General features: G+C 40.1%; 2 protein-coding genes across 3 annotated transcripts in view; both read right to left on the reverse strand.

Annotated features, from left to right (window-relative positions):
* The window catches only part of mpp2b (membrane protein, palmitoylated 2b (MAGUK p55 subfamily member 2)), a 44,780-nt gene extending 23,051 nt beyond the window's left edge, over positions 1-21,729 (reverse strand). Inside the window, exons 1-2 of one of the 2 annotated variants that reach the window (XM_038735638.1) lie at positions 21,276-21,729; positions 9,943-10,020 (exon numbers count right to left, since the gene is read on the reverse strand). In XM_038735638.1, coding sequence (XP_038591566.1) covers positions 9,943-9,973 — 31 coding nt within the window. In that variant the 5' untranslated portion in view covers positions 9,974-10,020; positions 21,276-21,729. Of the gene's footprint in view, positions 1-8,013; positions 8,220-9,942; positions 10,021-21,275 lie in introns of those variants that run through there. The other variant, XM_038735637.1, reaches the window with a different exon arrangement.
* Positions 21,730-21,746: 17 nt separating this feature from the next.
* Positions 21,747-24,758, reverse strand: LOC119915860 (peptide Y). Its single transcript, XM_038735643.1, has 4 exons — positions 24,703-24,758; positions 24,288-24,475; positions 22,755-22,835; positions 21,747-22,059 (listed from the first exon to the last, which is right to left on the reverse strand). The coding sequence occupies exons 2-4, from the start codon at positions 24,473-24,475 to the stop codon at positions 22,035-22,037; spliced, it is 294 nt and encodes a 97-aa protein (XP_038591571.1). The 5' UTR covers positions 24,703-24,758; the 3' UTR covers positions 21,747-22,034.
* Positions 24,759-26,653: the final 1,895 nt, after the last annotated feature.

Raw genomic sequence — 26,653 nt, forward strand, 5'->3', positions numbered from 1 at the left:
TTGTTTTTTCTTTTTCTCATTGTTTCACTACTTTCCACTGTTTGTGTTCCTTTTGTGGATTCTTCTTTAACTTTCTCTCACACGCCCATGCTGTCTTAATATATTTACATATGTCAATAATAATTTTCTCCTTTCCCCTTCCACTCCAGTCCTAGTTGGAACCAACAATCCCGATAAAATTGACAGCTGCCTCTCCAAGTGCATTAAAGATATTATACAAAAACTTCACGAAAGGGTAATGGGTTTGACTTGTGTTTAGATGTTCTGTGATATTATCATTGCTTGGAAGTCACAGAGGAATCATGACAAGGTGTGAAAGGACTGCCGAAAAATAGCCATTTTCCAGTGCTGAGCATGCTTGGGGTCGTTCTATATTATTAATAGAGATCATTAAAAATCCAACTTGTCCTCCTTCTCTCAACAAAACATGGAAACTGGAAGCAATGAGGGGATGAATGGGGTTGCTTCCCTCATCGTCACTGGCAAGCGTCAAAGCAAAGACAACAGAAGATTGGCCATGCAGGTCAAAAGTTCACAAAGGAAGAGGTCTGAATGTCAGGCTAAGATACAGCATTTATTTTCTTAACTGCAACTTTCTTTCGAAAACAATTTTCTGTTTAGCATTCAGGTGGAGTATTTCATCTCGTATAACGCTGCTGTCAAAGCCATCCTTCCTTGCATAAACCTGCATAAACTTCAAATAAATCTGCACAGCCAGGACCAAACTGCTTTTTTCTTTTACCACTAACTGTATTGATCTTTCTTCTTCTGCTCATGTCTTATTTGAGCTTCAAAGTTGCATGTAGACATTTCCGTGATAAAATACTCAGGTTTCTTTTCATCCTCTGAGCCTTTAAAGGGGTAGGTAATTTTTTGCTTGAGTGAGCCTAAATTCCCTATACTACAGACTGCAACTCAATACCATTAGAGAACTCCATTTAGCAGGTGAGGGCTTAAGAGCATAAAAAGGGTCTCAGGTGTGCAGCTGGACTGAGCCAGTATGTCATGTGCTCTACAGATCCTACTCTTCTAGGGAAATGCTGTAAAACTTAAAGCTCTTTTCATGTTTGTTTGTATAGTACTTTGCCACTGCTTGTCACCAGATTTAAGGGGGAAAGTCCAGAAAGAGGAGCCCCAGTAAAGCAGATACATAATGAACACAAAAATCTAAAGCTCCCAAGAGACTGAGATGGTGTGTTCAAAAGTGAAGAGGCCAACAAACGTGGTAATGATTCAATTAGTTTTAATAGAGCTTAGGTAAAATGCTACTTTGCCTGCAATGTGTCATTCAGCTGATAAAAAAAATAATAATAACACGCTGTGATGGCCTCCTGCACCGATTCTTATCAACAGCTTCCTCTCCACAGTGACAGCAGAGGACATGTAATCACAAGGAACCCAAATTAAAGGTGCTTTTGTCTCTTGTGACTTCACCTCCAAGAAGTGCTTTAATTAAACTGAATGTCATGGAGGCAGCTAAACAATCTGGGCTGTTGTTGTTTGTGGTTGGAGCACAGCAGGGGAACATGAACCTCTTAGCCAGCACTTACTGAAGGTTGTTCTGTTGCTATGGAGCGGCAGTTAGGGAAACAGAGTGATGGAGAGGGGAGCTGTGGGAAGGTGCAACATGGACAAAGAGATGTGGAAGATGCGGCTATGTTGGTGTTTTGCCTTGCTGAATCCTCATGGGGTCTTAAACAGTGTACAGGAGTACAGCTGACTCTTTCTACACCCTTTGTCCAGCAATAAAAACTGTCTGGTCTGCTGAAATTTCTTAAGATAAACAAACTGTCGCAAGTGTAAATGCTCCACCCAAAAGAATATCAGCAGACCATAAGCTTCCACCAACCAGAGGGAAATTGCTGGCTCTTTATCAGCTAGTTGCTAACTGTGTCTCTCTGCTATTTTGCTGAGTAGGTGATGGGTCTTTATCCTGAAAACAGCTGCAACACTGTGAGTGCAGTGAGACTGAATCAGAAAAGTAAAGTTGTGGGCCGGATAGCTAAACAGTGAGCTGAGACTCACTATGTAGCTCTGTAAAGCAGAGGGGAATTGCAGATGCGCTACTTTCATCACCATGAGTGACCCCTTTCACATTGTTTTCACATTGTCATTTGATACATTGATACAAGTATTGGTTCTAGCTGCTTTAATATAAATATTCTAAGTGTAAAGTACTTGCATATTACATGCTTTGTAATATGTAATACATAACAAGTGTTTTGATTCCCACAAAGAAAGGGGTTGTAATTGATAGTCGATGACTCCTTCCCTGTAGCAGCCTACTGTATATGTTCTGTGTGTGTTTGTCTCATGTCTTTATGATAATCTGTTCTTACATAATAAATATGCAGTTCAGGCAATGTGTGGACGCTTTGATTGATGTGTACAGTAACTCTGGAAAATCTCTTTGTGGCTTGAGCTAAAGGCCAAAGTCAGTCAGGACCAAATCCTTACTTTGACACCTAACCTTAATGAAAGTTTTAGTGATTGCATCTTATCCTACCAAATATTAATACCAATACAAATGGGACCTATTTTCACAGATTTAGTTTGAAATGAAAGTAGGTAAAAAAAAGTATTGGAATCCATGCAGTAGATGGCTTCATTCGGCAGCCACGGACTGGCTTCAGTGGCTGCAACATATTCCTTGGGGGCAATTGCAGCCATCAAAATCATGTCCACAAAAAGTGCTTCTTTTTGCTGCAGACAGGTTCAGACTGTTACACCAGATGTCTGACAATCTCATGGAAATATTCCCTATGACTGACACCCCTTGTTTTTAACCAGAAACAGAACTCAAGAAGTCAGAAGTCTCACTCAAGGACAATTCTCGCTCTGAAACCTTGTGAGAGGCGAGTTGTTGCTAACACAACAAGCTCTTCTCTACATCTCTGACTCATGTTTCTACCATCGTCTTCATGCAAAAACTCGCCTCTCGTGAGATTTCAGAGCGAGAATTATCCTTGAGCAAGACTTCTATTTCTTGTTAAAAACAATGGGGTCACCGTGAGTCACTGGAAGGGATCCTTTCCATGATGTAGTTAGACACCTGATGTAACAGACTGAACCTGTCTGAAACAGGAAACAGGAAATTTTTGGATGTGATTTTGACGGGCGCAATTCCCCTCTAAGGAATATGTTGCAGCCACTGAAGCCCGTCCACAGCTACCGGATGAACCCATCTACTGCACAGATTCCAAAACCCTTACATTTTATATCAGAAAGTAATTTTATTTCTATCCACATCCATATTTTAAATTATTCGACAAATTCTGAAAGTTTTAACAACTAGATGAGCAAAGCACGACTGGCATGCTTGTGGTGAAAAACAAAGGGACAAGACATGAAGATCTAAAGGAACAAGCCGGTGGCAATATACCAAAGCAGCATCAGTTTCATTGAAACAATGTTAGAAAAAAAATCTAAATGAGATTTATAAACCATGAGGTACAATATATTCACTAGTACCTCATCTGTGTTATCGTGTTTTTAATTCAAAACATATTTCAGTATGGAAAAGGGTTTTAAAATTCATTGTATAGCCAGAATTATACTGAAAGGGACATTGAAAGTCAGTTGCAGCAAAGACCTGGTGGTGATTAATCAGCGTACTTTCAATGGATAAGGTCAATGTTAAGCTTTTCAGAGTGCAGAGTGACTCCACAGTAATAACACCCGCTTTGTCCTTTGAAAACACAGGCAGATTTCTGAGCAGTCTCATTGATATTCTTATTATTTCCTGCACACACTGTTGGAAGTTACTGCAGCCTTATTTCTCTGTCCCTCTATTAAAATGACAGAAAAGTGCATGTTGTAGATCACATCGAAACTATTTCAAATTGCCAAAGTCACAAGAGCAAAGTTTGCTTTTAGATTTGATTCTGCTCCCTGCTCTTCAGCAAAATATAATTACTATCAATCCCCCAGGTAGCGAATGTCTAAGGCAGTGGTGGAGAATTATATTGGATTGAAGTATATTCCATTGTGTGTGCCAGAACCGATTAATCATTTATGACTGAAGTACATGATTCATTTGTCCTTATGGTATGTGCTTGATGTTTTCCATCTTGGTGCCCTTGCAGAGTGCAATCAATCTGAAGTATTTTCTCCTCCAATTCAGGCAGCAACACTGAGCACAAAGAATACAGCTACTACAGCTAAAACATGAACGCTGCTCTAGTGTGTTCATGCTAAACTCATGATAATGAGTCACTGAAAAGACAAGCTCATGACAAGTTCAGAGGACGTTGTGTGAAGCATGTGTGGGCACATCCATTGTGTGAATGTGTGGTCAATATGTGTGTGTGTGTGTGTGTGTGTGTGTGTGTGTGTGTGTGTGTGTGTTTGCGTGTGTGTGTGTGTGTGTAACTTTAACAGGCTCGCCCTCAAATGAATAGTTCTCCTCATCTGGTATTATAGACAACAGAAAATTGCATTATTTGAATACCTTGCAGCACAAATTCAATATACAGAGACTTGATATGGCAATGGTAGTGAATGTAGATGCAGCAGCTGGTAGCGCCTTCAAACTTCAAAATGCTACACTTTTGATTTAATCTGTTATTTTTTTCTGCTTTATTGCTGCAACATCAGTGAATGATTTCTGTTGGATTTTGATTTAACAGGCTAAGCCAAAGCTGTTCTAACTGACTGAATCAGGAGATGTTGACTATGGCAACGGCTGCGCATGCAGATGCTGCGGCCTGCAGTTTCTTCAAACTCTGCTACATTGAAAAACATATTATACTTATCACCTATGACAGAATACAGTCATCGGATAAGGAAGCCGAGGTTTGGATTAAAGAGCAACAGACCTTGGGAAAACAATCCACCCAGTCAGATCAACCGGATCAGGCACCACGGCGGGTGCGGTGATCGCCCCACAGGAGAGGAAAGACAGCCGAGATAGGAGCCATGCTGGCCCCCTTGGACTTAAGGCTACTTCTGGATACGGTCCGGTCTGGACAAAATGGGACTCAGTAAGGCCAAGCAACAGGGAAATCAGAGACTGTTGTGCCGCTTCATTACAGAGACCTGCCCCATCAACATCCCGAATCAAGCACTCGCCAGATGGACCATGCTCCGAGCTGACTTAACGGAGCAAGACTCCGTTAAGACGTGAGGAGACGGACTATGTGTTTATATCGATGAGGCATTCACATATTTAATACATAATGTATAATTAGCGGGTGTTCTCTTCAGCACATGATAATTCAGAGCCACAGTGGCTGAGCTGCAGCCGTGGCACGCACCGACATGTGTCAGGGTGCGAGGTCCCGTCCATTGCTGCTTGCAGCTTTAACTTTGTTGTTACCATATTCTAATAATGTTACCATGTTCTAATATACATTTAATTATCTGCGAAGTTGTGTGTAGCATGAAGCTACTAAAAACGTTCCTTTTGTTGTACAACCTTGTGTTGTATAATGATAAATAAACTACCTAGATACCTTGATGCGGCAGGACTTAAGGTCTTGATGTCAATTTTTAGCATTGGGAGACTACGTCAACATTATGTATGGGAAAGTAAAGTCCTGCACATCACCACAGGTGTTTTCTCTTGGAGGCTGTGTAGTCCTCTGCTCAGGTTGAAGCTGGGTGGAGCTATGCTGGGAATTACATGAGGAACTCTTTGCGCTAATCAGCGGCTGACATAAACTTCCAACTCAGTTGCTCATATTACAGTCTAAACAATCTGATGTGAACACAGCATAAAAATGATTAAGGTAATTTTCCCACCCTAATAGGTTCAATACAGCTAACTGGAGTGTGAGAGTCAATCAACTACCTGATATACATGCCCACACAGTCCTCAGAGGACCTCTTATCAGACAAAATAATTGAAATTGCCTGTACTGTGAATGTGGGTGTACTGTGGATGTTCAGTGCCTCTAACCAGAAATCCTGTACACTGCATATTTTCCTTGATATTATCTTTAGCAATAGAAAGTTCAGCAAAAACACACAAACAGAAAACTCGTTTTATTTAAATAAACTGTAGAAGTTATTAGTATTCTTTTTAAAAGGGCAGCATAGCCCACTATATGGCAAGATAATGTTGTCAGGTCAATAGTGTTAGTAATACATCCTTGTTATTTTATTATTTGGTTGAGTTAATAAGATTTTCTATAACAAATTACATTCTGTTTGACTTTGCAGAAGTGTAACTGTTCGAACCATTGCAACAGTGTGCATGAGTTGTCCCATGAAAGGCAACATTTTCAATGGAAACACTGTAACATCGTCCTGTCTCTTGGTTAACCAATCAGCAGCACAAGGGTCTTTAAACCTGCCATTGAAGTCACCACATCGCCATGGTGATGCTGGTTCCAAGCTGGCATGATATGGGCGCAGGCTGGATCGCCTTATTAGCTGGCTGAAGATCACCACTTGTGATATTTGTTGACATTTTGCAAACGGACAGCAGCTCCCATTGCACCTCACCCCACGGCCACAGCGAGTCGGGGCTGACTTCATGTGAAGTTCTGGGGGAAACTAGCACGAACAAGTTCTTCCACTGAACTTGCCGTCAGGAGGCAAACATTTTGACTTTGACTGTACATCTGTTTCCCCTGCAGCAGTTAATGAAAGAGCAAACAGATCGTCAGGGTGTGATACGGATGAAATAATTGCCAGTGTCACCACATTATCGAATACCCTCAGCCAGAACAGAATTAAATTGTCCCGTTCTCTTGAAACCCCGCAATTATCTCTGACAGCCTAATCCTACCAACACGCTGCATTCAGTGATCCATCATCTGTGTTTGAACACTTCTTCATTAGTCCAGTAGGCCCACAGAATATTCCTCTGAAAATGTTAGAGTTTGGTGGGAACAGAGTCTGTTTAATATATAGCGTAAGTGTAGTGTGTGTGTGTGTGTGTGTGTGTGTGTGTGTGTGGAGAGAAGTGGGGTGAAAGTGAGAGAGCCACCGAGTTATTTGAAGGTTGCGAGTCTGACACTTTCAAGCGTGCTGTCTCTGATCAGAACACTGTTGCATATGAATGACCCCCTACCTACTTGCCATGAATGTACAATGCACAGCAGGTCTCTCTCGCTCTCCTTCTCTCTGTCTCTCTCTCTCTCACACACACACACAAGCACACACATGCACTCTGAACTGATAGACAGGATGTGAATGCTTTGACAGAAAATGTGATTCATTATGGCTGTCACTGCTGTCTTGTCAAGCTACATCACAGAGCAGAGGATATCTTGCAACACAGTATACTGTATGACATGCAGGAGACTTGGCAATGATGTAATGACGCTGAACATAGACTAATTCAACATGACTTCAAATATGTAAAGAAGTAGTAGAACATAAATACTGTAGATATGGACACAAACTCAGAAAATATTACTGTATAGTATGTAACCCCATGTAATATAAATGAACTCCATTAATAATGAAAAGGATGTATGATACTTTCCGCTCCATGCTGTTTACGCAAACATTATCTGTCCATTATCATCAAAAGACAAATACATAATTGCTTTTAAACTGGCTGTTCCACTTGTAATAACTTCTTATCTTTTTGCTTTCTTTATCTCAAAGTGCATTCATTGTCTCTCACTCTCTACTGCTCTCCATTTATAATGTGGCACAAATGTGGCTTCCACTGCACCTTGCTGTCTTTTTACGTCCTGCTTCCTGTCTTTGTAGCCTGCTGCCTCGGATTCCTGTACATCACATGCTGCCCTGGGTCCTAATCTGCCTCTACTCATCTTCATCACACACTGGAGGTTTGAACCAGCACATCAGGAGCAGGTGCACTGTGAATTTCAAACACCAACTAGCCCTCAAGTGCCCTCAGCGTGTACATAAGCATACTGTTGCCTGCTTAGTTGCATTTTAACAGCGATTCAACCATAGATCTCAGCTTCCCCACACTTTATGTCCAGTATATCTTTCCTAACCTGTGACAAAACATAGCTGGAGGAACTCATCTGTTTTATAAACCATCCTGCATCCCTCACATACCCAGCAGGTAGGGACTTGTGTACTTACCTTCTCCCCCCAGCTTGATTTCCAGGCCCTCCAGAGAGTTCGCTGAGTCCCCCTCCTCAAGGGAGAGCCTTCCAAACACGCTGCCAGCCATGGTGAACAACACCTCTCTACAGTGCACACACTCACAGTAACACACCCAATACTGTATCTGAGGCAGACTGAGAGATCTCCCTCCCTCTCCCTCTCTCTTTTCCTCTCTGTCCCTTATTCTCTACTCGTTCTGCTAAAACAGCTCCTTGCTCTTCCCTCCCTCTTCACCTGCTCTTGACGTGAATGTGTATAAGCTATGCCTGGCTGAGCGTCTTCTCCTCCTGCATGAATGAATGGAGACGAGGGAGGGTTGTGTGCATGAGCATAGGAAGGGGTGGGTGGGGGGGTGTAGGGAAGAAAGAAAGAGGGAGGGAAGTATAATGCTTTCTCTAGAAGGAGGGGAAAAATGAGACAGGACAGCTTTCCTTCCAGGCTTCCCTATGGGGGTTAAATGGGGGAAAAAGCAGCAGAAGGTTGGCTTGTAGGAAGGAGAATCGGTAAAGGAGGCGGTGCACAGGGAGCTGACACATATATGAGAGACGACCCTCCATTACTGACATCACATAGACAGATACAAACACAGCCGGCCTTGCAGATGCACTGGAAGTGAAGAGCACCTACTGGGAGATGTGTATTTGTGCTTTCCGCTCATGAATCGACGAAACGCATATCAGAGTTGCTTCACTGACAGGAGTAGAAAAATATCTTCTTGTTTAAAATCAAAACTGACCCTTCTCTAACCCTTCTCCAAGCCGACACAAAAATAGCAACTTTTTAAATTTAGAAAAAGACATGAATTGGCTTGGAGAAACAATTTACTGTGTGTTACTAAAAATGCCAGTCACCCAGACTCAGCCCTCGACTAGTGTACAAATCAAGACTGACTGACAGCCCATTACAAAAAAGAAACTCCACACACATTTTAACTCTCTGTAGAACTGCTTTTCTCCCTCTGTCCGGCAGCTGACTGTTGCAATTTACTACCACACGCAAAAATACTTTAAAGCTTTGAGTTCTAGATTCGGTCCTCTGTTAACCAATATACTGACACTCTTACTTTCCCAGACATCCAAACATGACTTTTCAATCTTTTATGTGTCTGGATCAAGTGCCCTCAGCACTGAGTGAGGAGAAAATGCATGTAAGCATGGCATGGGCACCTTTCTTGGTGCTCAGACTAGGAAATACAATTATACTGCTGTCACAGTACTACATTTTCAGCTTGGATATCAATGCCAAGGTATAAATCTGAAAATTCACGGTTATACAATGCCAACAAAAGAGACCATTAATGTGAGCCAGCAATTCTGTGGAAACCTTTGCACAAGGGTGTTTTTGTTGTTATTTAAGGCAAAAATAGCCACATAAACAAACAGCCTTCCTCAAATAAACATCCACATATTTCAAAAAAAGTTGAAATCTGAATTGTCAAAGTAACTGTGACCCTTTCAAGACCCTCAAATTGTGAATGCAAATCACTTAACCCTCTGAGTTTCACACTACTTTTTCAGTCAACATTGCTCAGTTATCAATCCATAACAAAAAACTCATTTAATGCCTCAGGATAAAAATGTGATTATTTATTTGTGTGCATTAGTGCAGGCAACTAGTGCAGATCTGATGTGCATGTGGGCTTGAGCGGAGGGCTGAGAAGGGTATAACAGCAAATCCTTTGAGGCATGACTGATCTAAGGCTGGAGTTTTAGCACTCCATTAGCCAGCTCATTAAGTCACATTAGATCTTGGGAGATGAGATACATGTCCTGAGTGCTGGAATAACCACAAACCGTTCAGTATCTCCTCCCTTTTCTCTTTCTCAGTATCTCTCTCTCTCTCATTGACACACAAAAACAAACACATACAGAGATGCCCTTGTCATTGCGAGACCAAGCCACTTACCGGAGTCAGAGCTGGATGTTGCCACAGGCATTTTAAAAATTGGTTCCTCCCAGTTTCCTCCAAAACTTGTTAGATGAACTGCAATGAAAGAGAGTGTAAAGAGTTAGAAGGTGTTGCATTGAAAACCCCTAATGAGGTATTGATTGTGAATATGAATGCAAAATCCCTTGGTTGTCAGACCAGATAGGCAGAATTAAGGTTGAAACTAGGGAAGGAGGGTAGAAACTCATTATAAAAGTTCTATAAACAGCAGATATTTCACACGGATCAAAAGTCAAAGTTTTAAATATTTTGCGACTTGTTTTTATTATCTTTTTAAAAAATAGTTTAGTCTAGCTATAAACTGTGTTGTTAGATTGAGGCCCTTTAACACGCAGGGATCAGTTGAAGTCTAAATCCAGCCATGACAAAGAAAACAAATCCTTTTCTGTCATAATCACAGTCAACAGACTTAGGTATGTGCACAGCTCCTTCCTAATTTGTCTTAACAAGCTCCTTCACACAACAACTTGTATTTAACTTTGTTAATACCTATAAATACAGTAGCAGGTTGCTCTGGTAACACCCAAATCATTTTAGCCACCATTTCCGTTGGGGAATACTATTAACAATAGTTGGAAAGATTGAGTGAGCAGGTGAGTGAGTGGGCAGGCCAGCTAACATTAGCTTAGTGAGGCTCTCTATTGATTCTAAATTATCGGGCAGCAAGAAAAAGCAACAAGCATCACAGACAGTAGACTGGAAGACTAAGTATCTGTGGTCCTGAGGTTCAAAACTGGAATATCAAGAGGTGCTGTGGAAATGGTAAAATAAATACACATAGTAGTTAGGTGTTAAGGAGGGTGTGTGGGGACCAGGGAATAGGCAATCAATAGTCATGAGAGCGATGAGAAAAAGAGGAAAATAGAAGAGGGTTGGTGAGAGGAGTGTAAGGCAGGAAAGCTCTGGCTGAGTAGAAACATGAGGTGGGGGGTCAGAGGGAGAGGGAAGGAGGAGAGAGAGAGAGAGAGAGAGAGAAGGGAAGAGGGAGATCAAACAAGAACAATGGTGAGGAAGAAAAGAGCGCAGCTGATTAGGGCGAGGCTGTGGTATCCAAGGATGCTAATTCCTGGTTGCCATGACAATAGCTCTCCATGCTGGAACCAGTGCTGCTGTGGCCAAAAACCAGCAATGTGACCACGGGGTCACTGTGTGTGAATGTGATCGTGCATCAACATCCTATCTCATCATCAATAATCAGATTTGGAGTGATGGAGCATCTACACACAGTGCACACACAGCATTGAACGAATTACATGAACTGGGCAAATGGGCACTATCATCGATGTTGGAAAAGACTGCTACATTATAAATGCTTTATGTCTGCCTTCCAACATTATTTATTTAAATTTATCTCTTCCTTTAGATGGCATCACATTTCTCTTTTACTTCTGAGCAGCTAATATTTCTAAACTGGCTTACCAGGTGACATATGTCATCAAGAAAACATTTTTATGACTCATTTATTTCTTTCCGTGCCTCTCAGCTGTCAAAGAACACAAATATGAAGATGTCTTCAAGACCAGTGGTATGTCATTTTATTAATTTGATTCCGTGTGCAATATTCCTTAATCCTATTTCTTCAGACATTTGCAGTTTTGTGTCTGAGCATTTAATCAACACGTCCCAGAGCACCAGTTAAAGATTCATCATTCAAACTATTAAATGTCCACCCAATGGAGAAGGGCATATTTCAACTATAACCCAAAACGTTTGATCCACCAAAATGAGGTAAGGCTGGGAATGCATTCGGGCTGAAATTCTGGAAGAGATCTGGGACACCTGTATTACTTCTTTTCATACCTGAATATGACCTCATTACTTTCATGACAGGTGAGATTAAATGTATCCTTCCATAAATATATTATCCATCACCCATTAATCCTTGCAATAACCCAGTTTATTCAGCCATATGTTTTGATCCTGTCCATGGTTTCTGATCATCTATATTTAACTCCCTCTCTTTGCCTTATGTAATAAATCTATTTCTCCTAACCCACGGACATGTCATATCATATTTGGAATAGTACCACATGAACTGACTCAGAGAATGAGATGTCACATATTTTAAGTGCCTTTCTCTCTGTGCATGAATTTTGGTTGAATGTAAGTGACTTTATTATGTTTTTTAGGTTAGTAATTGTCCACATAATCTTTAAGCTATGGTTTCATTTCTTTGTTGACTTGATCCAGTTGTAGAGAGACCAGGATGGGACAAATTTGTGTACGTATTTGTGGCTGTACATTGATTTTTTCTTTTTTGGGGAGGTTATGTGCGAGTATCGAACGTCTATACATAAAAAATATTTAGGCCAAGGAGTGCCTCTTGCATCATTGGTGGGGACAACATGTTTACTTGATTAACAGCTGTAATTGCTTGTACCGGTGCGACATTGAAGCACATTTTCATGCTGAAGTACCAAGTGCTTTTGCAGAAATCTGATCAATGCGGATCAGGTCCTTAATACCGCATACCAGTCCCCCCAGGCTTATCCGTGGCATCCCGTGTTTGCACTGCGAAATGACAGAGCTTGTTAAAAGTATGCAGAGACCACACGGCCGCTAAGAAGTCAAAGCTGATCGCAGCAGAGCATGGCCATGCTAGAGCCGGGCTGTCACATGGGGGGGGGGGGGGGGGGGGGCGGTTTGACAGGAAGGAGGCTTGGGGGTTGGGGGATGTTCTCTGCTCGCTCACTCTGCAAGTCTCCCTGCTTCTTATTTAATAGTACTGATGGGGAATAATTGGCCAGGGTATGATAATGGTGCTGTGGCATTTTCTTGCTCAAAATGTCTAGTTGCAACCAGTAAGAAATCCCTAAAGGATTCAAGGATTAAAGGTGTCCTTAATTATACCATTAAGACTAATCTTGAAGTTGAACAATGTGTAATAGGTGATTCTTAAATGAGGTCAAAACTGATATTGGTAATTGTCTTTTTGCTGCAGATGGAGAAGACCCAGCAGTTGTGCAAGTTGTGGGTCAGTCTGTCTCTACAGGGATATCTTAAGTATGTAAACTGTCTCTGCTCTCTGATTGATCTTCCCTCTCTCTCTATTAGTCAACTCATACACACACACACACACACACACACACACACACATACACATCACACAAATCTCTATCTTCCTTGTTGTATTGCAGGAAGAGAGCAGCTCAATAGCACAGCTGCCATGACATCACATTTGCAGACCTGCTATCATCGCAACGCTGTTGATCTAATAAAACAAGAGGGCAGCCGGGTGTGCTTAGTGTGCTTTGTGTGTGTGATCTATAATTATATCTCTAAACATTTTCAATGCTCCTTACCAAATAAACCTTTCTAGCCTAACTACAGACTAAGTTTAAATTCCTGCAATTCTTACATAACCATTGAAGAGGGCAAAGGTCAAAGCTTTGGTGCCTTAAAATACCCCTAGAAAATTACAGGAATAAGCTTTAAACCAGCTTCAATATCTTCTTTTTTTCAAAATGAGATTGGATGGTATCTTTCTGCTATACTTCTGCTATTCATTAAGGATTGTGACATATTTGCTTCAAAGACTTTTCCCTTGCTCTTGAAGGATTTTGCTAGGTTTGCAAGCCTACAGCCTCACATGAAGCCAATGTAGTGTTGTAAATTATTTTATCACACATATTTCTTTATCAGCAAGGATCCACAGTGGTGGTTGAGGGAAGTATCTGTTTCCAGTGTTTTATTGCAGATGTATAAAACAGCAGATAAAATCTTCCAGCACATTTTGACCTGGAGCCATGACACAAGTGGTGGCCCAGGTGTTTGTATGCCAAGTGTAAAATGCCTTGAGCTGTTCCCACAGTGAGGCTGCATTAAAGCCTGTGAACATGCTCGCTCACACAAACACACACACACACACACACGCACACACACACACGCACACACGCACCAGCAACCAAACGAGTCTTAATCCACACATGCAGGCTGGCGTCAGGCCTAAAAATACCCTGTGCTCCCACAGGTTCAGCTCCTCTCATTACTTTACAAGGGAAAACTGTCGTATCCAAGACAACCATCAGCAGCTCTTCGCCTTTTCCCCCGGCGCTTCGCCATGGCAACAAGGGAAAATGCGTAAAATAATAATAAGTTGAAGCTAAAATTGGGTCTATTAAGGGGCTTGAGAAACATGTAGGTTTGAGCATTCATACGTATGAGGAAATCAGCGTCACAGCTGAAAAAGACTGTAGCATTCACACAACAGGCAGGAAATCAATTCTGACAGAGCTCACCAGCCAAAACTAAGGTTTTCACAGGACTTTTGGACCTGAAGTCTATAATGAAATGGAGCATTTTTATTTAGTTTGATTTCAAACTTGTATGTACTTGTATGCTCCGGTGGCCTGAGCGCAGCAAATAATAACTAACTCCTGAACAACTATTTCACCAGACCTGTAAAAAGAACTTCTTGGCTGAAGAAAATTTTAAAAAATTCCCCCTGGTCTAGTGGTAAATAAAGGGTCAGAAAAGTTGACTTTCATCAAAATATAACTTCTTATTTCAGATTCTTATTAAAAAGACAAATTAATGGCATTCTTGAAAGTAAAGTCTCAGGTTGAACTCAAACTTAACGGGTCAGAACACCCAAAACACAAAAGAAAATATTTCCATACTTATCCCCGGTGGTATGTAATCACACAGATAGTTTGTTTTTTTATGTGCCGAGACATAGAAATAATCAGCCTCTGAAACCTTTACTGCCATGATGATACAAAGGTGGTGATTAAAATCAGATTTTTGCTGCTAAAAGCATTTCAAAAACTGTAAATATGTAGTTTCCCCAGAAAGAAAGCCACTTCTGTCAGAGTTAATACTACTCAACAAAAATATTGGTGAACGTCACTCAAAAGTCTTATGACCTCGAGTACCTTGAAGAAAGCACCAGTACGTTTATGCTTCTCTGTTGTCAAACTAAATTCTACTCTTTGTCAGCAGACACAATATCAAATACATTCATTTAATCCTGCCTTCTGGGACTCACATACATATCAGAAGTGTGGAGGTCTTTTAAAGGAGGATAAATTTAAGTGCAGTTTAGAGCTGTATTCTGCATAGTGGAATGATTTATTGTATTTTAAAAGGTGTGTTATACTGCATGCATATTAATACACACTATGTGCTACTACTTGGCAGAAAGAAAAGAGCATGGAAAAGAACACTTTGTGTATTTTTCCTGGGCACAGATTGAGCTTAAAGTTATATGAAACTTAACGTGCCTTGAAAAATCTAATTGTAAATGATTAAACATCAGCTAACAGATTTGGGAGTCATTAGCCACCTCAGCCACATGAGCTACTCAGAGATTCTCAATCAGTAAGAAATCAAGAGTCAAGCTCATTTTCTCCAGTGTATTAGTTTATTGTAATGTGTTATTATTTTCAATACTCTACATTACTGAAAAACCCCCAATTCAGCATAATTACACAAGAGTTAACACCATCAATAGATATCACTTGATGCCAGACATTTCATGAAACCTGATCAACTTAGTGTTGTATTTTCCTCCACCGATACAGACGGCAATTACAGTGAGTAGTATTAAATGTCCTGTATATACCAATGAGATGCTAAAGGACTCAGGCAAAGTACTGAGAGCCACCCAGAGGGAGCATTTACAATCACCACCCTGCTTGCATTTCATTAAAGATCCCCGCTTTCGAAGGAAGCAGTTATAATTGAATAAGCTGAATGAATGTCAGTGTTTCAGTGTCACTCAGATCTCTCTTGAGAGACACTCTGGAGGTCAAGATTCAAATTTTACAGAGCAAATCCCCACCAACACTAGCTAACACTGACACAGTGGCATGTCTGTGAATTTATTGCCCAAATAATTGGGGTGGGGAGGGGGGCTGAATCTTAAATTTCACTTTATAAAAAAAAGCAAGATCCTTCCCAGCCTTATTTATATTTTTGTTGGACCCTCCCCCGAAAGATCTCAAAACAAACATACCAAAGAGCCACTCTCTAATATTTAAAGACCAAATGCAGGTCTGAATTAGACATCAGTCTGGTTTTATAGAAATTCTTTGGATGTATGTTGTTAAGACAGTGCATATCCCAGTGTTTTAAGAGGCAATGTGGTCTGAATGTGCAGGTCTGAATGATAATGATAGGACAATATGTTGATTTTCTGAACTATGACAGTTAATATATAGTCCGATCTGCTCCCTGTGAGCAAGGACAGATTGTGGGGGTGGGGGCTGATGAAAGAATAATCTCGTCACTACAAAGTAGGGGTGGGAATCGCAGAGTACCTCACAATACAATACGTTATACAATACATGGCTCACGATAACGATAATATCACGATAGAGCAATTCTGCGATAATCGATATATATCGCTAGACAATCCTAAAATGATACATCACAATTTCTGTCTATGAATACAAAATGCCGGTGAAAAAGTTCTCTATTCATTTTCTGTAAATCCAAACTGTTAGAAAACAGCACAATTCTGCAGCACACATTTTGCAGTCTGTAAATTAAAACTACAGAACTACAGCGCAACTATGAAAAATTATCATAAAAAACATTTCTTTATAAAAAGGCACATAAAATGCAAATTCACTGAATTTACTGATTTTTTTGCTGAAAATACAAAATGCTGTGTACCACCTAAGTCTAATATGTACATCACATTATACTTAATTGTTCAGCGACACAGCATTGTACTGCCCTTTCTCCACCTAGTGATAGCTGTATATTTAGGCCACAAGTAATGTTGGGTTTGGGTTTTGGCCGTTTGGGGTTGCTGTAGCTAGTCTGTGTGGAGTAGCAGATCAAGACAGTGAAGTTAGTAGCTATTTTTTATTTCATACAGAGATCAGGAATCATGTGTACTTTAAGTATTTGCACAGTATGTCACTCAGGATGTTAAGCATGTGAAACAAAATGTGTAGTTTATGTTAAGATTATATTTTCGCGATCGCGATGCTAATGTCCATTAGCAGGTTAATGGAAATTCCCATTATATTTTAGCATTGAGCTAACCGTCAAAGCTCTATTTTTTATTTTATGTATCGATATGATGGGCTGGAATATCGATACAGTATCATGGAAAAATGTGTAACAATATATTGCTGTATCAATTTATTGGCACACCCCTACTACAAAGTTTCAAAGTGACATAGACGCAGACTGTTCCTGTAACCATAGTAACTCACTCTCAATCCTGCATGCCTGTGCACAGTGCGAGAGGAGAGGGAGAGCGAGCTGCTGATTGAGATTACTCTGAGCAGCATGCAGGGGAATAAATTAGCCAACAATATAATAGAGTTTTGTCTATTTCTCACTTTCCCCCTGATGGTCTGAATTACTCACTAGATTTGTCTCTAGTTGCTTTGTAGAAATTGCTGAGGTTCTTAAAAAGCTATAGGTAGCAGACCAAACTGCTATGAGGCGTGTTAGGGAGGACATAATCTTTCAAAATTTAAAAAACACATTGGACTCCTAATAGAGAACAACAGCTGTTAACTGTTTGTAAACAAAATACATTGACTAGACACAGTGGTTTTATTTTATAATCATTTATAATAGCCCAATAATTATATATATTCTTGGACCAAAATTATTGCTACAGACAATTCAGTAGTCGCTGAATATAGGTCTGGACATGTTCGTACCTACTAAATTCTACGCCCTTGCCTGTGAGCGCTGCTGTTGATGGAGAAGATGTTTGATACAGCACATTAGTTCCTGCCTGCAAATTATTGGAAATTTGCATTAATACTGACTGGGGACACTTCAATTTGCACAAATCCATTCACCAAATTTGAATATCTTTTGAAAAATGTGTTAATCTGCACCAGGTCACCAACTGTGGCTTCTGAGGGGCTTGAGTGAAATGTGAAAAGTCAGGTATAACCAAAGTGATCATACAATTCATCCTGTAGGGAACATGCATGTATGTACAAACTTTTGTGCTAATCCATCTAGTAGATATTAAGATATTGAACTGAATTACTGAAACATTTGACCAGCTGCTGGTGCTAGATGCTTCACCCATTGGGGAACATGAATGTATGTCTTAAATGTATTCGCAATCCATCCAACAGTTGTCATTTCAAAATGTGATGGATCGCCCAGACCGACTGACTTTGGCGCTAGAATGGCTAAAAATATTACATTTGCCTTTTAAAAAATCCATGTATATAAACACAGTGATAAAAATGGGAGCATGCAGTTGTTGCAGCCTCTGTACATCGAGATCTGTCCCGAAGGGGATGAGGTGGCAGGTGTGAGAGTAAATGAGCAGATCATTTTTATGAATGACACCACAGAGGTTGGGGAAAATATGCTGAGGCTATGTGAACCGCTGCTGATTAATCTCCCTGTGGAATCGAGTGTGGATGGCTCCTACTTCTAAAGCTTTTCTCTCTGCCAGCTACATTTTATTAGAATTCCTGTTTGATGCAGTAATTAATCACTCAGTAAAAGTGCACAGTGACATGTTAGGCACCACCAAAGGTGTTCTTATCGTTAAGAGTCTTCTGTATGTGATATCCAATAACCAGTATGCCCTCTGACTCTTCAATATAATAAGATCTGTGCAAGAATCTGGGGTCGTACAGGGATAGCTCTTTGACTTTTTCTGAATGTGTGACCAATGTTAACAGATTTATATTAATTCAGTGTTAAGTATGCATTACTCCGGGGCTCACATTGTCTTCACCACCATGCCGGCATTTTTGTTCTGATTTGATCCGATTTAATGTCTCGTACAAAATGCATTCAAATCTTCTTGAAAGAATTTAGAGTGAAGGACACATTTTCAAAGTTTAAAGAATCCGACTTCAAACAGAGTTCTTAAATCGTTAAAGAAGTGCTTAGATGATGTTTCAGTTGACGTAGAACCAGACCTGCTGATCTTGTAGCCAATCCCCAAAACTGTCAAATGCAGGGAAAGTTATGGTAAACCTCGACCACTTCTGAAACAGAAACTGATAAGAAGGTGGAAGTCTCTTTAATCCCAGTCAAAGGCTCTTTTAAATGTGACATATCTGACTGTGGTTTGATATGAAAATCCAGCAGTGGGATTTTCATTCTGTTATAAGTGACTATAAATTATGGAGGCTTCAGGAAACAAAACAAAATGCTTATCATGATGAGAGTTTCTATTGCTCCAAAATAACAACGTCACTATCTGGGCTATATCAGTACCTTTGGGTAAATGAGTTATCAACCACATGAAACATATAAACCAGATTTACTCTTTATAAAGAATGAATTAAAAAGAAACAAACATTTTCCTTTAATATGGTTGCTACTGTCCCGCACAGAATCTAGAAAGAATCTTTATTTTTACTGAACCTGTGAAATAAATTTCTTAAATTACACAAAGTTGGCCTCCAATGAAAGTGAGATAAAAGTATCTTTTTGATGAGGTCTCATGCTTCAACTTAATAAATACATTTACATGTAAACTCATGGTACTCATGTAACTGTAATGGCCGTCCAATCTTCCTGTCCAGGATGCAACAAACAGCACAGCATGAACACATTGCTCTGTAGTTATTTTCTACCTGCAGCTGGTCATGGATGGTATATCTCTATTACCACTGAAAATATAATAACTTCTTTATGGCTTCCAGAGGTAATTTAAATACTTCCTCTGCACTTTAGTAATCAAACGTCCTCACAGTGTGACTGTAATGCTTAAGCAGAAAAGACAACATAATAGATGTTTGTATAAAATTAATAAGCACCAATTGAACTTCGGTAAAACTGATAGAAATCTTCTAACAATATCGACACAAATCCAAAGGTCTGTGATATTTCCTTCTTTTGGGCACAAATTGTCAGGGAACACTAATTAATTTTAGTCTTGATCTAGGCTAGATTAAAAAAAAATTAAAAATCTCATTGTAAGATTATTTTAATGTGATAATACAGGCCTAACATTGGTGGCTGGGTAAGAAATGTAGCATATGGTATGGACCTGGAAAAATAAAATGCTTTTAGAGGCAAACTGAGTGTGAAGAAATCTGGAAGCCATTTAATCCATTATATAACATACTGTGACATCGGGAACCTTCTCCTGAATGAGGAACTGGGTCATGCTGAAATATATATGCAACTGTATACTTTGCAAGGGATGAACGGTAGACTTTTTAATTCATTCATTTATTTGTTTGGGATAAATTTAATTGTAATTTTTACTTTCTTAGCTGTCAGTGTGAACATTTTTGACATTTAGTTTTTCATCTTTTTGTTCATTATGATGTCTAAGTATGCAACATATAGGCCTAAATAAAACTAGGGAGAAAATGAGAGAAATGGGAAAGAAGGGGTTTGAGACATTCTGCTGCTTATATAGCGTTCAAATATATGTAATAGAGGATGGCACGTATGTTTGTTGGAATATAAACATAAATAAAAATAATTATTCAAAAAAGGTGATAATATAGAAAAAACTCCAAAACATACTCATTGCCTTTAAGCATCAAAACTATTTTGTGCATTTTCTGTGGGGTACGTTTTGCACAAACGTTGTAGAAATCATAAATCTAAATGGCTTTAATCTGGTTTACACCATGGTTGACTATTCAGTTGAATAATTGTCAAACTGACTCTCGCTCTCTGGCCAAACCTTAGTAGAATATAGAAGTCCAAAAAATAGACAAAAACAAATAAATAAAACAGCATTTTTTTTTATTTTGAAGGAATATGGTAGATTTTCTCTTATTAAGATTTATCTACCGTAAACGTCAGACACACATCAGCACCCTTCTATTGATCCACACGCGCTCAAACATCTGTGCACGTCCCGACCGTATGGGCATGCGCAAAGGGAAATAACAGGTGCATGACGTCGATCCACCAGTCGTTATCAACGTTATTCTCTGAATTAATGTCCAACACTCAGATGAAGTAGCCTACATTATTTGAGTTAGGCTGTCAAAAATAGTTGTTTTTACATGTGGCCGTAGCACAGGTGCAAGCAGCTTGAAGTCAATAAGGCTAGTTTTTCTATTTCACGTGATTGAGGCAAAGACACGGCGCTCGAGCCCGTGTAGCTTTTTCGTGCTGAATATGCGTCCCCTCGTTGTCAGAGGAAGAAATGCTAAACGAGCTTAGACAATAGGTGGGTTTTAACCACATGAATAAGGGCTAAGACTTATTTTCACAGAGGACATGAAATAATATCTGGCTGCGTGTGACATTATCCACCTGGCGAGTGGCGAAGGTGGACTACACATCTAGAAACGGCATTATCGCGGTCCACCAACCTAAACTAAACACCACGTTTCCTCAGTGCAAAACCAGCTAAAGGCTGAAGCGCTCACCTGCCCGGGTCACCTTTATCCGGATGCCTCTTCGGTCTGAGATGAAGCAGGAGGTTTGATATCTCCACCGGGTCTCCTGGCAGTACTTGAAGCACGGCAGGTCTTGTTTAATCTATGCAGTCACTTTCACAACACCGTAGCCAACGGCAACCCACACAAACTGCTATCTTTAACCTAAAACCGCTCGCGCGCTCTTGCAAATAGCTCCATTGATTAAAGGCCAATTGGCTGCCCTGTTAGCGCTGATGCTGTTTCCCAAAGGATGTCCGGGAAGGTTTTTGTGATGACAAACGCGTTTTTTTGTGGTGTGGTACCCCGGTGCGAAGTTAAAGCGTGTTCGCTGCTGACGATATGAACCCCGCATCAGTGAGACAGACTTGCAAATGTTCGTCTCTTAGTGATATAGCGACATCTAGTGGCAATAAGAGCAGTTTGCCTTGTAAAAAATAAATGAAGAAATACCAAAGCATGTTTGTGTCTTTAATAGTTTTATTCCATTCAAGTCTTCATTGTAAAGTGATTGATTTTCATAGAAATTATTTACATATTTTGGCCAAAGTAAAATGTTTATAGTCTACTGAGAGAGGAAGACAATCAGAGAGGGAGAGAGAGAAAGATTTGCATGCACATTAAATAATTAAATACACAAAGTCAAGTGCAGGTTGTCTCTTAAGAATTTCAGTGTTTTTTTTTTTATTGTTGGTGAATCAAAGGATTGGGGTGGGATGGGGGGTCATTAAGGGTTAACACTGGGCTCATTTACCACTGATCGCTATAGTCCAAGCTGTAAGAAAAGAGAAAAGGCAGTTTTTATTCATTGAAATTTACCACATCCTAATACGTAGTAGATAGCAGCTCAACCATCTGAACATATGATTGTGACACTATGACAGTGATGTGACCAATAAGCTGTGCAAACCCACAGTGAGATAAAAAAAAACAAATTAATACTCTTATATTTGAAGAGTAACTGATATTAACAAGGAGCTGAAGAACAGCAAAATAAACAGCAATGCAATCTTGCTGTAACATGGCTTACAGCAATAAAAACATTTGATAATATACTGGATCAATACTGGCAGGGCTGTGTTGTAAATGCTTATAAGGCAGATGCATTGACAAAAAATTTATTTTACACTCTAAGGAATTAGTGTATGCAGCTGCTTACCCAACTGTTACTGGAAGATGAAACATGTTTGATTTAATTTGATGTACTCTCATTGAACTGCATGTTCTGTCATGTATTTGTAATGACAGGCCAGTTACTTCTCATATTTCAAATCATAATGGAGAGTGTGGCCGATCAGACCGATCTTCCAATCCTGAGTTAATTTTTTTATATTGGACATCGACATTTTGCACAGTTAATGCATTCCTTTTCGCAGCTATTTCAGGGGCTTCCCCACCGTGCAAAATTGTCTTCAATTTAAAAGCACAAAGCAATTAAACAAGACGTCTATTCCCATTAATTTCTCTCACCGTGGTTCAGTGTCTTGGCTTGAATCAGCCCCAAACAGCAGCCATGCCACCGCCTGGTCAGGGGTCGACCTCTTCCCATACCTGGAGAAAATCAAACACCAGCATGTAACGGATGCAGTGAAATATTAGCGGGAGATTCTGGTACACGTGAAAACCGTCTCTGCTTTGCACAAGCAGCCACTAAGTCAGCAATTCGCTGGGTGACCCTATCACACTTGCCGGGAATTTCAATATTTTTTTCAAAGGAGCATCAAGCCGTGAACAAGGCAACTTAGCTGCATACACCCTGACGAGTTTTAATCAGTACTGCTTTTCTGTTCAGTGTCTGCAGTCCAATCACAAATCAGCCGGGCAATTATCTGAACAAAAGGGAGAATTTTCAAGTTCAGAGCCAGGGGTCCAGCAAGGCAAACACAACAAGCTCCTCTGACTTTGTCCTTTGAAACCTCTTTACTAAAATCAATGCCTGGCCACTGAAGAGTAAACCTGCCTTTGTTTGAGGTATGAAACACTACACTGTGGGTCCTTTGAGTGCAATGACAGACCCAGCCTCTTTAATTACAGACCAGGAGGGTCAATGATGAGACTATACTCAGCTTCCATCACAGGAAAACTGCAAACCTGCTATTTTCTCCAACTCGAACAACTGAATGAATGCTTTTATACCCACACAGCAGGGATAGTGTACTTGATCACATTCAGGCTACTGGTTATCTGATCGAAACTGTAATCACCAATATAATCTTTGCTGTATTTTAGGTATGACAGATAAGAAAACAGTGAAAACTTAAAAATCAAGACATTCCATTAAAGGTTCACAACAAAAAATCTTTCAAAATCCTCAAATGTGTAGAACACCTACTCCCATATAAGTAGTATATATTCTGTCATGATCCAGTCTTCACCCAGGAAGAAACAAAAGGAATTGATTGGGACGTAAGGGGTAACAGGTCTATTATAAAATGTGGGGTCCCAACGGAGCCATTCTATCTCGTCTGAACTTTATATACCCATCTGAGGAAAACCAGGCTCCTACTCTGCCTCATTATTTTTTATACCAAGCACAGCAATGCATTGTAACTTAATGACCAAAGAGTACTGCGGGCTGAACTCTAGAGCAGAATCTAAAAAAACGGTCTAGTATGAGCAAAGTCATGCAACAACATGAGGCCTTGATCCCCCATGTGGCTATCCTTGCAAACAAGTCCTTGAGCCAGAGACTTAATCCCCTCACATCAAGGGAGGTGGACTACCTGTCTGACCCAACCAGAGGATGAAAAGATACCAAATCCCTGCAAGTCTTTCAGCATTTATTAGTCCTTCTTTGTAATGTTTTTTTTTTTTTCATGAGACACTCACAAACCTGATATGGCACTGAGGTTGCAGTCCTAAACTTCACAGTGTTAATGACTATAATAAAAAAATATGCACTCTAGGAATGTCTGTCGGTTTCTAAATCTGGAGACATTCTTGCATTGTCTGGCTGGAGAGAGAGAAAAAAAAATAAGACAAGGAGATGTAAACCTGACTCACCTCTGTCTGGTGATGAGGTTGACATAATGCCTGACAGCTGCGTGGTATTTGGCCCACTCCTCTGGCGAGGCGTTGCTCCCCGGGCTCTCCGGTTTGGGAGGGTAGGCGTCCGCGAAGCTGCTCAAACACACCAGCAGGCAGACGACGAGCGCTCCAAGCATCACTAACGATCTCAGCATATTGGCCATCTGTGGAGAAATCCCAGGTTATGGTCACTTGAAAATGTAAAATGTTGTTCTTGAAAAAACTTTTGCAGAAGCAAAAACATAATTTTTGGTGATGTTTAAGGCTCTAGTCAATGCACAAACTGCCTTTAAAGTTTTCCAAGGATGGCATGAAAATACGTTATTTTACATAAATGGAAAATAAATTACACACATGTTGCATCAAAGTAACAAAAAAGTAAGTTGCTTACTTTTTTTTGACAGTTGTCTCCTGATGCAGTCACCCCGGTGGTGCACTTGTGTTGGTTGGCTGCTCTGCTCTCAGTTCACAGGGTTATATAGTGTGGGATGGATACCTGATGCGCACTGACTAACACTTAACCACACCCATCGATTCAGCAGCGGCGTATAAAGGGGGTATTATCTCAATTTGAATATTTGACTTTTCGCTGGAATCTGAAGTTTATTGTCATGCAAATGCACATTGAAAAGACGCACATTTCACTTTTTCCAATAATAAGCTTGAAAATTGTAGTTGACTGGGTTTTGCTGTGGGAAACGATGTTGCTTTGAAACTTACAATGTAACGAGTTATGGATTTCACCCAATTATAGAGGGTGGTATTGGCAGTATATCTCACATGCATTACTATAAAATAAATAGTGAAACGAAAACCTGCTGCATTATCTTTGCGTGCTGCCCGTTTAACACCACGAACAGCGCCAAGAGACCATAAAAAAGCATAAAACAGTCCCCCGCTATGTTTTATGAGTTCAAATCATAGTCCACGTAGGTTCAAGGCACCCTTAGCTTAAGGCCAGTAAGCATTTACTAGCTCATTCATTTAATCCCTGGCCCTTGACACTATGCTTTCCACTTATATCTGATGTAATAACCCTGTCGGCAAACTTTTTTTTTGGATGCTGTGCTGTCCAAACAATAATGCTGCGATGATGTGTTGAGAAGAAACCCGCTTGACACTGTTCTTGATCATAAAAGTTTTTTTAAGTCAAAGAGTTCAGCATCAATTACAAATGTACAATTACAAAGTATTGGATACTACAATGCTACAGGGAACTAGTGGGTGAGTGTGATCATCAAAATGTTGTAGAAAGCACAGGGTATTTCCAAAAGAATAGACACATACCTGAGCTCACCTACACTGCAGTACTTTCTCTCAGCTGGCTTAAAGATGTGATCACCCCTTTACCTTGAAATGTCTTAGCCTGGAGTTCAGAAACCACAACATAAGCAAGCGGCAATCAGAGAACAATACAACTGGCCCTTCACACTCAAAATAATGGCCTGCACAGAAACAATCAGAGAGAGATGGGTTGCTAACCTGCAACATACTGCTCAAAATGGCACCCTGTCTGTTTTTAGTATAACTTGCCTTTCCATGCACAGTGTAGTAACAATTTCTTTGTTTTTTATTAATGTCTTACTTTCAAGAAGATATTGTAACATACAATATTAGCTTGATGTTTGTTACTTGACAGTCAGGCATCAACTTCAAAAAGTTCATTTAAATCTATATAATGTACTGGTAACTAATCAGAGTCATCCAGTTGTTTTCTTGAACACATTCATCTCCAGGGAGATACAGAGGATCCAGAATGGGAAATGCCTGTCTGTGCAGTCACCACAATTATGTTCCAAAAAAAGAGACATAAAAACATTTTCTTTAGAGAATGAACACAAATGAAGACTTTGTGAGGCACTAGACAAATGTAAATTTATTAGTGTTAATTCATTAATATGAAATGTATCTTATCCAGGAATGATGAAGCCTAACTTGTCTAACCATTAGCACCTTCACCTTTATTGCCTATAAATTGCCTTTATTGCATTCATCACTCCTGCTTGCATTTTTCAGATAAAGCCATTAATATGGTCTGTAGGTAGAGGTCATAGGCTATAGCGTCCACAGATCAATACTGCTGTTGTGTTTGACACACTCATATTTTCACTGCAGTAATTCTCCTATGATTGAATGAAGTGATTGATTGAGGCGTTGCTGGATTATGTTGCCTTTTCAAATTCATATCACCACAGAGACGCTGAGGGTGGGTGTGGATCATGACGCTGATATGACATGAGCACACGGTCGCACAAACGTTTGTGTACACAAATACTTTTCAGGTCTTAAGTGCTGAGACTCAGTCGGCTCCTGTTTATCTCGGATCTTCACGGTCTGCTGTT

This window comes from Micropterus salmoides, unplaced genomic scaffold (assembly GCF_014851395.1).
Source record: "Micropterus salmoides isolate LMB-PRFRI ecotype aquatic unplaced genomic scaffold, ASM1485139v1 Ms_hic_scaffold_21, whole genome shotgun sequence".
Lineage (NCBI taxonomy): Eukaryota > Metazoa > Chordata > Actinopteri > Centrarchiformes > Centrarchidae > Micropterus > Micropterus salmoides.

What these genes read in the sequence shown, in the direction of transcription:
- LOC119915860 (XM_038735643.1), bottom strand. Translation starts at nt 24,475, where the DNA reads ATGGCCAATATGCTGAGATCGTTAGTGATGCTTGGAGCGCTCGTCGTC. An exon ending in AACCTCATCACCAGACAGAG is followed by an intron (nt 22,836 to 24,287) that starts GTGAGTCAGGTT and finishes GATTTTCTCCAG; the next exon opens with GTATGGGAAGAGGTCGACCC. An exon ending in AGCCAAGACACTGAACCACG is followed by an intron (nt 22,060 to 22,754) that starts GTGAGAGAAATT and finishes CTTTTCTTACAG; the next exon opens with CTTGGACTATAGCGATCAGT.